The sequence below is a fragment of the Colius striatus genome, chromosome 3 (assembly GCF_028858725.1).
Source record: "Colius striatus isolate bColStr4 chromosome 3, bColStr4.1.hap1, whole genome shotgun sequence".
Taxonomy (NCBI): domain Eukaryota; kingdom Metazoa; phylum Chordata; class Aves; order Coliiformes; family Coliidae; genus Colius; species Colius striatus.
In genome coordinates this window covers 36,832,105-36,845,550 of record NC_084761.1, presented here as the reverse complement: position 1 = coordinate 36,845,550, position 13,446 = coordinate 36,832,105, and the positions used below count along the sequence as shown (strand labels likewise).

The 13,446-nt window shown below is 37.5% G+C and overlaps 1 protein-coding gene across 5 annotated transcripts in view; it reads left to right on the top strand.

Moving 5' to 3' along the window:
• Positions 1-13,446, top strand: part of WDFY3 (WD repeat and FYVE domain containing 3) — a 182,851-nt gene that overhangs the window by 79,351 nt on the left and 90,054 nt on the right. For 4 of the 5 annotated variants that reach the window (XM_061994269.1, XM_061994271.1, XM_061994270.1 and 1 more), the window contains 5 exons: positions 527-713; positions 3,522-3,688; positions 6,472-6,939; positions 8,285-8,383; positions 11,866-12,059. In XM_061994269.1, coding sequence (XP_061850253.1) covers positions 527-713; positions 3,522-3,688; positions 6,472-6,939; positions 8,285-8,383; positions 11,866-12,059 — 1,115 coding nt within the window. Of the gene's footprint in view, positions 1-526; positions 714-3,521; positions 3,689-6,471; positions 6,940-8,284; positions 8,384-11,865; positions 12,060-13,446 lie in introns of those variants that run through there. The other variant, XM_061994272.1, reaches the window with a different exon arrangement.

The window sequence follows — 13,446 nt, the reverse complement described above, 5'->3', positions numbered from 1 at the left end:
CAAGCTGTTGCTTTGATTAAGATTTATTTTAGCAAATATGTCAACTGAAGAAATGCTAACCAAAGTAGCACTAAGAAGATGTGGTGTGAAGGGTTATGTGGGGTATTTCTATGATTCTGTGATTTAACGTAATATCAGTAGTGATTGTATTTGTTGTTGTAACAGTTGCATAACTTCAGTTTTGAAAGAAAAAAAGATGGTTTAGAATTACGTAAAATTGTCATGTTTGGCTTTTTATTCTGCTGAGTTATTTGGTCTAACTTTTTCAGTTAACAAAAAGTGTATTTGTCTATGCAGTCTCCTCCTTAGAAACGTAAATATTATAAAAGGGGTGAAGAGGTTGGCAATGAGGTTAGGGTTTAGATCCAAAGCCACATGTGAATCCTACTTGTCTAAGTGCTCCATGATATTAAATGTTGTGATAAGAGTTAAATAACATTATTGCCATGATTCTTATACTAGTTTCGCTCCTTGCTGTGATTAATGTCAGTAAAATGTTAATTTTTTTAATTGCAATTCTTTTCAGAAAAGGAATGTTTGTCCACATGTGTTCAGAACATGCAGCAGTCTGATGACCTTTCTCCCTTAGAAATAGTTGAGATGTTTGCCGGACTTTCTTGTTTTCTCAAAGACTCCAGTGATGTATCCCAAACCTTGTTGGATGATTTTAGGATATGGCAAGGATACAACTTCCTCTGTGACCTCCTCCTCAGGTATGCCAAAGGGATTGAAAGAATGCAGACAGATCATTGTGAACTTTTTCTGGCTTAATGAAGATTAAGTGAATAGATTTGAACAAATAAGTGATGTAGGTTATTATAAAATCAAGGTATTAGAACCAAAATGCTAAATTATGTGTTTCTCTCTAGCTATGAAACTACAACTATGAAACTTCAACTTTTATTTGTTGATACTGCTTTGTTACTAAATGTTTCTATATGTGCTAAGAAAGCAGGTGCTTAAAAATAACTGGTAAAAAAAAATTAGAAAGTATTCAGAAAAAACCATTTTGACTGCAAATAATATTTTTGGCTTGGTTTGGGATTTGTTTTGTTTTAGCATACTGTCATAATGAAAAATCGTGAATGTAAACGTGGTACATGCTACTTAGCATCAAAGAGACATTTTTGTACATAAGTTCTAATTTTATAGTGCTGGAGACAACTTTCACATTAGTAGGGACTCCGTGTTTGGGTTTTTTTTAATTTGTATTTTTTATTGAAGGTACTGCCAACCTGTTAATCCATCACAAAATATGGTAATGAAAGTGCCTGCCCAAAGAAAACTTGAATGTATGATCCATCCGTGATTTTATTTGATAATGTAAAAGAAATCTCATTCTTTTCCTTCCTGGTCAGCAAATTTAGCATCTACTGCATTGTATGGGTAAAACCTATCATCAGACTGTATCGCTTCGTTTGGATATGAAGTTCTGAAGAAGCACGCTTTGCTATTGAAATATATGTGTGGTTTACAAATCCAAGACAGAAACTGGGAAGTGATGTGTATGAGTGTGCACTTTGTGAAGGGTCAAAGATGCTTAGAAACAGTACTGTACCGTTAATGAGAAATGTTAATCTTGTTATCTCCCCAAGCCATTCATTTTGGGTGCTAGGATAGTAGGTTTTGGCACTTAAATAATTGAACTAAATTTTCTGTTACATAGTATATTTGGGGGGAGGGGTGTTCCTTTGTTTTAAAAGGATACCAGATATAGACATAGCATTTGAAATTCTTAATCACAGTTAAAATTATTAATAAATTATCTTTGGTGCCACAAAATATAAAATGCCTGTTAAGGACTTGTTATTGTTCTTTTAGTCTGAATGGTGGTTTAGAGTGTGCTATATTTACTAACGCATCCATTCAAAGGAGTGTAATTCAAATTCAGCTGTTTTCCAGAAACTCTCAGCCAGAGTTTAGATGGAATTTGAGAAGAACATGCTCTCCCTAGCAATTTCATTTTCAGGTGCAAAGGCAATCCTTTATGTTTTTGTCCTGGTTTAGGCCCATCAGGGAACAAAGACCACGATTAGCCTCGAGTACCGAAGTGGCTGAGAATTGCTCAAGGGCAGGGAGAGCTTAATTGCCGCTTAAGGTTTAGGACAAAACAGACCAGGCCACTCGGTTTGGGGAAGAAAACAGAAAAAAAAACAATTTAATGCAACATCAACTAAAACATACCCCCAAAAACCCAGAACATAACCAAAATGAAACAACACAGAGTAATACATCAATGAAGAGTCCAACCAACCTTTTTAAGAACACCTTCTTGCCACACCTCCCCTCTTCCCGGGCTCAGAGCCCTGATCCCGGTGTTTTTACCCTGTCCCCTCCTGAATGGTTCGGGGGAGCAGGCAGTGGGGGTTTCAGTCTGTTCCCGATAGCTTCTGCCGTTTGTCCCTCCTCAGGACAGGTGAACTCCACACCAGTCCTCCCTGCAAGTCCGTGGGGTAACTCACACGCACGGCAGACCTGCACGGGCTGCTCCGACGCGCACTTATTCCAAAGGCTGCAGCTCCTCTCTGCCTCTCGTGTGGGGCTGCTCTGCGGCGTGCAGGCTCTCCAACATGGCCTGGGCCATGGCCGTCTCCCCACACAGTCCCTCGCCCGTCCGGGCTCACTCACATGGAGCTGCTGGTAACTCTCGGTCCTGCCATGGATCTCCATAGGTTGCAGGGGCACAGCTTGCATTCTCACCTCGGCTTGCAGAGGGGTCTCCGGTCTATTGCTTCTCCTTCCTTCCTCCTTCTCTGGCTGAAGGGTCCGCCTGGTCGCCTCCATCTTGTATCACTCATACACCTCCTGACTCGCGTTCCAAATTCCCGTCCCCTAAATAGTGATGGCAGAGGCGCCAGATTAGCCCAGCCGGGCCGGAGGTGGGTCTGAACCCAGGAGCCAGGGGAGAGTCCGCAAACTCTTTACTGGGTCTTCACTGCAACCCGCTCCCCCTGTTACTAAGCCAAAAGCTGCTCCTTGCTAAACCAGAACAGTTTTAAACAACACTCTCCTGTGCTTGTGCATTCTTTAAATTGGAGTGGGGGATACCTTACAGAGATCTAGGAAAACTAGGTGTTTCTAAATATGTGATTTCTACCAAGGTACTGTTTCATTAGCATAAAATATTAACTCCTAAAGTGGCAGATATAATCTATCAAGTTAATAATGGATTTATTTAATGACGGACTATCTAGACCTTTTCCTATTCAATAGCCTCATGTTTTCAAGAGGATTTTAAAAGTTATTTAAAGGTCTGTACTGCTTTTTAGCAGACTATTGATTTCAAGGAAAGATGTATAATGTGAATTTCTGTGGCAAATAAATGTATGCTCTCATGAATCCAGTAATGTTTGAGTAGACTGACTCAAAGGTATGAAATATGAACAGAGGACATGTAAAATACTCCAGGAACAAGGCACTATAGTGTGGTCTCTAAGTTCATAAGACTAAAATAATTTATTAATGTGATTTCAGTGGAAGTAAAGTGGTGCTGCTAACTTCATTTATTGTATTTTCTTTAGATTAGAACAGGCAAAAGAGGCTGAATCTAAAGATGCATTGAAGGACTTAGTTAATTTGATAACTTCCTTAACAACATATGGTGTCAATGAATTAAAGCCAGCTGGTGTTACCACTGGAGTACCTTTCCTACTACCTGGATTTGCAGTCCCCCAGCCTGCAGGCAAAGGTGGGTGTGCTTTCTCTCTCTTTTTTTTTTTTTCTTTTTTTTTTTTTGTTTTTTTATGTAAACAACACAATACAGAGAAGCTGTGTACTGCACAAACCATTTGCAATTGGGTCTGGGTTTTTTTACTACGATTGCCTATCAAATGCTTTGTTCTGTTGGTTCCAAAGGTTCTTTTTTGGGGTTGATACCCAAAGAAGAAAGTGTAGTGCTTCTGTTTTTGAGGATTAAAGACCGAGTCAAACATCTCTCACTGCAAAAATGACAGTTTCTATGTGGATATTTTAAGAGATTATCATAATGGAGAGATGCGCTGATTTGATTTATGATGTTTTAAGCTGCTCTTACTAAAGTGAAAGGCTGATGTGCTGGTGTGGGGTGGGGTTTTTCTTGCCAGATATGCTTTCTGTTAGCTTTTCTCAGGTTAGACAAGTGTGACTTGTGAGTTGAAATCTGGTTTCATCACCAGTGTTCACAGAACTGTGAAATCTGTGGTGTGCTTGCAACCACAGTCAATTTCAATAAGCAGATAAGGCTGAGAAAGTCTGAGGGGAGAAAGACTTTTAACAAAATAACTATATTTCATGTTCTATATATAAAGTTATAATTTGGGAAAGTCTTGTATGTAACTTAAGGAGTTTAGAATTTGATAGCGATAGTGAAACTAGATTGTTACTTGGACCTTTTATAGGATTTATTAATTCCAGGAATATGAGAAAAAGAGTTGTGATAGGGTTACATTTATAGATTTGTAGGCTAATGGATTTACTTTCACTGTTTCTCTAGGTTCCTTGGACAATGACTTCCTTTCTCTGCTATTGAGAGAGTTCATTGTTCATGGGAATTGTTTTCCCTTCGCACTAAATAGAGAAAGAAGGTGATAGTCGTACTCAGAGCTTAATTTCTTCATGTTTTGATAATAACATACTACTTTTTGCTTAAGCTAATCAGCTTTTGTGATACAATAGCATGAGAGAACCGTGGCCTATTGCAATCTCCTAAGGAATTTTTTTATTTAATTTTCTGGTATTTGTCACTACAGCTCTTTGTTCCTTTTACCTGCTTTTCATTATGTTGTCAAGTTGTCTTTTCATGAAGACCATAATAGCTCAATTTTCTTAATTGCTTCTATTTAAAATCCTTTTAGTTCCTGAACTCTGGGCTGGATAAAATTTTATTTTCTTCAGGGATCCTCATAATAATCAAAGATAACTTTATTAATCTGCTGATTAATCTGCCTGGAACAACTGCTGATACTAAATTAGAATATATATAGTTGTGTCTGTCTATGTTCCTATCACAGTTAATAAGCGCTAAATCCCCATTTTTCATTGGAAAGGAAGCATGCAAAAAATATAATTTTAGAAATAAGTGAATATGGCTTATAATGTAACATTAATATCCTTCCAATATGTGAAATTGTTACATGTTTTCAGGGAGGTTTCCTGTTGCCTTCTGGAGAAATACTGACAGGGAAAGTGATGAGGCTATACATAGAAGATTCTGGAATTTACTATGAATTAGATGACTTAATTATAAACAGTGAAGAGAGCAGCATTCCACGGATCATGTGTAATAAATCAGGAATCTTTGGTTATGAAAGGGTTTTTTAATCAGGTTGCATATAGCTTGTTTGAAGATTTCTAATGTCAGAGCATCATAAATGCTTTGTTTTGTAAATGTGTTTCAAGTCTTCACTCTTAACTGATGTGAGTTTTTGTATTATTTTTACTATTAGTTGTTATCTGTATCATGAGATTTATATGCCATGGCTGGTACTGTTTCCACAGAGATTTAAAAATTTGTCTTTGAAGCATCTTTTTAATAGAATAATGTCTGCCCATGGAAAACTCTGGGGGCCACATAGAGCACTCATAAATTATGCTTTCTTTGGCTAAATTAATGAGATTTTATTAATCTTCAAGGTACTCTATAAGAAGAAATTTGACTGAGCTTTCAAAAATAAGGGATCTGTGGTAATATTGCAGTTACCTTGCACTTTCACTCTGCTTTAATTCCCTAATCATTAACTGTACTGAACCCTGCCAAAGCTTTATTATTCCCAGGCCTCATTCAAGTTCCATGCCACATTCCAATACTGGTGTGGTCTCTGACGCCAGTTAATCCAGACCTGAGCAAGAGCAGCCTTTCTGTGGAAGGCAGGCAGCTACCAGCCTTAAGCTGCCCTGTGGCGTTTCTCTACATGTATCTCTCTTCTCACATGCGGTTGCTGAGGAGTGGAAGCAAGAGGATAATGTGGGGACCATGCACGTTCTCTAGGTTTGAACCTAGCTGATGAGGAATTCTCATTGCTTATTGCTGTGCTGAGTTAGGGGATACAGATGGCTGTTATTCTTGTGGAGGACAGAGCTGCATTCTGCATTGTGAAATACAGGACATGTTACTGTAATAAGAATTTTTTTTTATGGCCTGGCTTTGTTTTGTCTCTAGAACTGTATCCTGTTGCACGTTTTGACAACAGGACAGCTTACTTCCCTATTTTAAAGAAATGATCTTTAATTTAGCTGCTTATGTAAACAGTTTCAAAGATGAAGATACCATCTTAATGAACAGTAGATTGTAGGACTTGCAGTATAAGTGATGATGCAAAAGCTTTTTGAAGACTGAATCTTAATAACATATTTATTATACATGACATATACTATTGTTTTGTTCACACTTATTAAAATGCATGGATCATTGTTAGCAAGTATGTGTATTGTTTACGATGATTAAGAACTTTCTCTTTCCTTTTTCCTCCCATCCCATTTTCTTTTCTGATTTAGGTCATAGTGTGAGGAATATTCAAGCCTTTTCAGTCCTCCAGAATGCATTTTTGAGAGCAAAAACCAACTATCTAGCACAAATCATCCTTGATGCCATTACAAATATTTATATGGCGGACAATGCCAACTACTTCATTTTGGAATCGCAGCACACATTGTCTCAGTTTGCAGAGAAAATTCCTAAACTGCCAGAAGTTCAGACCAAATACTTTGAGATGCTGGAATTTGTTGTCTTCAGCTTGAATTACATACCCTGTAAAGAACTGATCAGTGTGAGCATCCTTTTAAAATCCAGCACTTCTTTTCAGTGTAGCGTCATTGCCATGAAGACACTCCTTAAGTTCACCCGTCATGACTACATCTTTAAGGATGTCTTCAGGGAAGTGGGGCTTCTAGAAGTGATGGTAAATCTTCTTCATAAATATGCAGCCCTTCTGAAAGATCCCACTCAGGCACTGAATGATCAAGGTAGTGTTTACTCTTCTGTTTTACTAATATATGTCTTTTTTTTTTTTGGCTGAGAATAGTGAAGACTAGCACTTAAGAGGAGCAACAAGAAACTCTGAACATGTTTCTCAAGGGGTTGAGTTCTACCAGGGGCTGCTGTACCATGTTAAAAGCTTATTGGAGTTGCTTTTCTCTTAACATCCTTGGAGAAGCTCGAGGCAAGCTTTAATGAAAGATGCTGTATGAATGCAGCAGGAGTTTATATTTTCCTTTTAAAAGACCTTTTGATGTATTGGTTTAATATTTATTACTTAACATGAGAAGAGCAAGTGAAGGAAGAATACTTGTTAGCTATACTCTTCCTCACCAAAGGTACTTGTGTATTTTTTTGAGTTTAGACCCAGCTTTGGAAGAATAATATAGAGTACATGTCTGAGCTCTAAATAGGAGCATATATTCAAGTTTGTAGACTTTATTATAAGTTGAGATCCACATTTTTAAAAGAAAATAATTAGAAAAATTAGTTATCTCATCTCCAAAATACAGCATTTCAGAGGTAAGTTTAGCTTACCTTAGCTTATGTAGCTGCTTAGCCTATGAAGCAGGCACTGCCAAGTCCCATATGTGCATACATACATACGCACATAGATTTTTTTTTTTACATACTTTATTCAAACTGCAGCTGAGTCACTGTGCATTAGTGACGTTTTTAATCATAATTTTTTTATATTTCACCTGGGCTTATTGTCTGAAATGAGTGATAGCAGTTGATTAGAGTTAGAAAGCTTCGTTGCCAGCAACTCCATTGAAAAAAAGACTCAGTTCTCACATTCTTGTAAATAAGTGAACTAAGCTGTTGTCTAATTAGGGTGCTATGAGGCTAATTTTTTTTATGTTGTTTTTTTTTTTTTTAATTTTTCTGGAGTCTTACTTAGTTTAAGATACAGTGTTGTTTTCTCTGTTACACCTGTTGAATCATCAGCACATTTACTGTAATTAAGTGAATGCAGTTTTGTGCTTTCGTGTGGAATTTCTCTTTTCAAGTATTTGTCAAGTACTGAATACTGAACAAGAACAAATCCTGTGAAGTCTTCAGCTATGGTATGGTTTTGTGGCTTTAAGAAACAGTTGGGGATATGAAACTACACATGCAGCTGTAATGTCAGCCACTGAGCTCACAGTGCTGAGTGGCTGAAGATTTCACAGGAATGCATATGTAGACTAAATCTTAATTTGCTTTGGAATATGGTTAGGCTGGTGTTTTCTGAGAAAGCAAAAAAAACCAACAGTGTTGGTGGAAAGTAGCAAGAAGCATCTTAGAAAAGAATGATTTTTACAATGACTGGCTTCTGAAATTATTTTTTAGGGGATTCAAGAAACAGTTCATTTGAGGACCAAAAGCAACTGGCTTTATTGGTTATGGAGACCTTGACAGTACTACTACAAGGATCAAACACAAATGCAGGTAAGTGGAGAGACTGCTGTTAAAATACTTAGGAAGAAAAAACAAACTCAGAGAATCATGCCTGAAAGTCAAGTAGTCTTGACTTCTTATCTTCAGGCAAGTAATTAAATACATTGAAATACACTTTTTCTCTTGCCAGATTTTTCCAGAAAAGAGAATAAGCAGCATAAACTAGAGTGTACAAAATAAAGGAGTACAAGATAGTGTTTCTTTTTAACTTGAGTTTCTTAGCTGTTGTTTACTAGAAGGCAACTACCACACCCCATCACTCTCCAACACCACTATAATTTGTAGTAGGGCTTGTAACACAGGTTATATATTAAAAAAAATAAGCATATAATTACATATGTAGTTTGCTTTTGACACTGTCACATCTACCTAAATGTGATTAATAATGTATGCATCTTTAGCAATAAATGGCTTTACATTTTAAAAGACATATTTACAGTGTTAGGGCTCTGTGTGTTCTTTTCTAAATTAGGCAGTTTTATGTCGTGTTTCACTACCCAAGGCTTAGTAACATTAAAGTAGATGGTATGTGTATCTCATCTACTAAAACCCGTCTCTGAGAGCTTGAAATAACAGACTGAGAAAGGATGGCAACTGTTTTTAAACTCTTTTTGTCAGTTCTTTTGGACAAAGAAGAAAGTGAGCAGATGGAGGGAAACAGAAACCACTCTCGGGAACCTGGAAGTTTCTGTCCTTGGAGGCCAGGAAACATCCTTATTTCAGCACGATTTTTTTTCTTTTTCTCAATTCTAACTGATATTTTGTCACTTGTGGTTTTGGTTTTGTTTTCATTTAAATAGATGAAACTACAATCTGTGACAAACATTTAAGAATGAAATCCTGAAAACTGATGGGTTTGATTGATAGCTTGCTATTTGAACATTATTTCCAGGACTAATTGGGTTTTTTTCCTGCTTTTGTTCAGACAATTTTTTAAATTTAGGCCCAGTGTTAGAGTAACCTCTAGTGTTGTCTATGCCCTTTCACTGTTGAGCTTGTTTTCAGATTCTCTTGTATTTCAGCTTCCAATTTCAAACTACTCACAAGACGACTTTTGAATTCTGCCCATTGAGCATTTACATCTGCCAGCTTGGCTTCGTCCATGTACTTGAGAAGTAATTTCTTTATTCAGTCAGGAAAGTGATTATTCATGGTACTCGAAGTAAACTCCAGTAGCATGGCTTTAGTCAAAACAGAAAGGCATTGCAGAAAAGCAGAGGTTACTCCAAGCTCATGTTTCAATTAGTTATACACTCAGGCTGTCATGTTTGCAGTTGGACCATTTTGATGGATTGCTTGTGAGGAAGCTGTGGATGACACTGACAGAAGCTTTGCTGAAGTTGATATGTGTCTCCCTTTCCACTTCCCTTTGATCTACCAAGCTACCTGTCCTGTCAATAGAAAGGAAAAAAACATAATCTTTGTTTTACTAGATAAATCTTTTCAATAATGAGCCATGAAGTAAGGTTTTAGAGAAGCATTGGTATAAATTACAGAGGAATTGTTTGGATCAATTACACAATTTTCACATTTATCGCTCAGCTTTGGTCTTGCCATGCAAGAAAAGGCAGAATTGGAAGCGAATCAGAAAGTGGCACAAAGGTACCCGTGGAGGCTTCCAAATAAGGATAAACTAGAAGAAAAAATTAACCCAAAAAACTCACGATTGTTTGATTTCTAAGGATGAATAAGAGGAGGTGGTGCAAGATGATAACATCTCTGAAGGACTAAACTGCCTCATGTTTTTAGAAGCACCAGGTGTAAGTTCACTGGACTATATGTACCTGTGTGGCGTCAGGGTCTGTGGTACCTGAACCTTGCTCCTGTGACATATACATATCGTCATCTGACTGTGGTGGCATCTAAGCATTCCTGAGCTTACCTAGGAAGCCTGAACAGCCATCAACGCCTCATTGCTACTGCTCAGTACTGAGTTAATTGCTCAGTATCCACCACAGAAACAACAGAGGGTAGTGTAAAATGCATCCGGACTGTGAGATGACACCACAGATGTTGTTTCTGAGGACTCTTGGCAAGTTCAAGAGCCTCATTTCATGAGTAGCTCTCCAAGTTCAGGAGTGTGACAGAGATGTACAGGAGGAGTTAAGATAAATGGTTAAGAAACCATTTCTCAAAGTTGTGATTGGTGTCTGTGTGGCATGACTGGGCTGTGAGCCCAGTGGCACTGTATCCAGAGGCTAGCAGAGGCTAGGTTTATCCTGGAGAGGCATAAATAGGTATTATGCAGCAGTGCTTCATACCTTACTCAGAGCTTGTCTTCTGATCTTAAATCAAGGTTTCCTGATAAGGTTTCCTCAATACTGTATAACCCAGACAGGTTCACTAGGTAGCCAACAATCTTGACCAAGAGTGGGAGAAGTAGAAAATGTTACCTCAGTCTCCCTGAAAACAGAGACATAGCCACTGAGATGAGCTTTGTAAGGGGGTGAAACCAACTTAAATATTTTAGAGTCTGAGGCCTCTCCTTTTGCCTTGTTCAAGTCCATGTCTCATCCAAAGAATATCAGAGAAAGCAGGAGGCAGGAAATCAGAGATGGATAGTGGGACTAAGGTTTTTATGTTTGTATGTTAGAGGGAATGAACATGGCCTTCAATAGTTTGTTTAATCCTGAACTTGTTTAGTCAAACTGCTCTTTTAGTTTATGGTCACAAGGAAAATTACCCATTTTGATGCAGTAATGCAGCATTGATCCATTTCCCTGCTCTATTTTCATCTTTAGTAGTTAACATAGGCAGTACTTCAGGTGCTAACACTGTACTAAACACACAGTATATGTACCATATGTATTCCAGTGTGGTTTTTATGATGTTTTCAGAATCAATTTTCATTCAGCTTTCAGTTAATACTGCACATGTGTTCTTCTGAGTAACCAGTAAGCTTGAGAACCATTATTTGACTTTTTCTCTCTACGGAGATAGATCTTATCACAAGAAAACTTCTACAGAATCTTAAAAATCTTCTGAATAGACAGAATCACTTCTCAGCCAGTGCTCACGTTTTGATTGTCTTGCCCAGGAGTGCCATACTTATATTTCTGTCAATGGACTAAATGTAGTATAAATACTATTTTTAACCAAACCAGCATATAGTCTTTGCTAAAGATTGAGAATTTGCAGTATTTTTCCTTTGTTTCATCATATCACTCCGTGAGCTCCAGCATAAAAAGAGTAACTACTCTTAGAACTGACCTACATCCTTGTACTCCACACTTTTAGTGAAAAATATGGCCAGAAGAATATTTTTATTTGTGGTAGAAGAGTAAGTAACCATAAATTACTTCTGTAATTATAAGATGTTGCTTGTAAAACACTCATAGGACTAAAATGCTGCCATTCCATCTGTAGAGATGAAAATAAACATCCTTCGTGTTTTGTTGCTGTCATTATTTGTTACTGATCATATTTTTCATACTCCTTGTGTGCTTATTCCCACCCTCTTCCTTTCCGAGTAGGTATTTTCAGGGAGTTTGGTGGCGCAAGATGCGTGCACAACATAGTAAAGTATCCCCAGTGCCGACAGCATGCCCTGATGATCATCCAGCAATTGGTGTTATCACCTAGTGGAGAAGACGACATGGGCACTTTGTTGGGATTGATGCACTCGGCTCCACCTACAGAACTGCAGCTGAAAACAGACATCTTAAGGGTAAAGGAAGTTCTGCTAAGGACTCTTGCTCTTAAGTCATTGTATTTTAAAAAAAGAAAACACTGAGAAGGGGATTGGATTGGGTTGGGTTGGGTTGGATTGGATTGGATGAGAGTGCTTAGCTACTGAATGTAGGTTGTATCTGGAGTTGAAATGTATCCATTTGATGGTTGTTTTTTATTTTCTTACATCTGTCTATGACAGGTTTCAGAATTAGAGAAGAAGGCTAGTGAGTGAGTATGAGTTTTTAGCATCATCACTTTTAATCAGCCTCAGTGGATAGGAATTGAGATTCTACAGTTATGATAATCTTCCCTGGAAGAATAGTCTTCAGTTAAAAATAACGAGAATACATGAAGGGGGGAAAAAAAAACAGACCTGTATTACACAAGTTTACTTTCATTGCTGGCTTGCATTTTCCTGTCGCAGACTTTATTTCACCAACTTGTTAGTTATAAATGCTAACTTAATTAATTTAAATGTATATCATTGTGACCATAGTAGATGATAAAGCAGAAGAGATCGCTTAAGCAAAAGAGTGGGAAGGCAGGAAAGTAAGGCTGCTGGAGGAGGATGAAGAGAGAAGACTCAACTGTTCTCTGTTATGTTAGTTTTTTTGACTGCTAATGTAGACCTGCAGTTTCTTCTCAGAATAGCAGTTGTTATTTTTGTAAATTGACACATTACTGTTATTTTAGGGTAAAAAAGGGGCAAGTAGTAATAAGTAAATGAGTCTTACCAGAGAGAACTCTTGAGACATCTAGGTCAATCTTTGTTAAAAGGAGCTGTAATAGTTTTCCAGTGGATGAGCAACTTCAAATTATTTCAAAAGAATGAAAAGAAAGCTTGTAATTAAATTATTTGTTTGACATTTTTTTGTCTGTCAAGGTCTTCAGTTGTTTTTGAGCATGTCTCATTCACAATGCTTAGGGGAGAGAAAGGGTACTGCAGTTCCCCAATGGATTTAACATCCAAAGTCAGGATTTCTGCCCATCATCTGACCTGTTGTCTTCCATTGGTACTATTTTCAGAAGTTTCAGCCCAGAATGGTGTAATGATATGTCTCTTGCTGTTTATCCAGGTTTGGCAAGTAATGAGATACTGTCTTCAAAGGAATGACAGTTTTAACTATTTCACTACTCATCTTCTGAGTGCTTTTTCTTTTTTAAAGAAAAAAACAAAAAAAGGCATGATACTGAAGAAGTAAACTCTTTGTCATAAAGATTCTATTCCCCCTCCCTCCAGACTACTTTTGTGTATCAATAACATTTTTATGTTATGTATGATTCTTCATGTAGAGAGACTTTTTCTTCTATATTCCATTCACATGTGAGTCAAGCTTCCCATCACAGCTGGGTTCTCTTTGGTTTTTGGTGGGCATATGGGC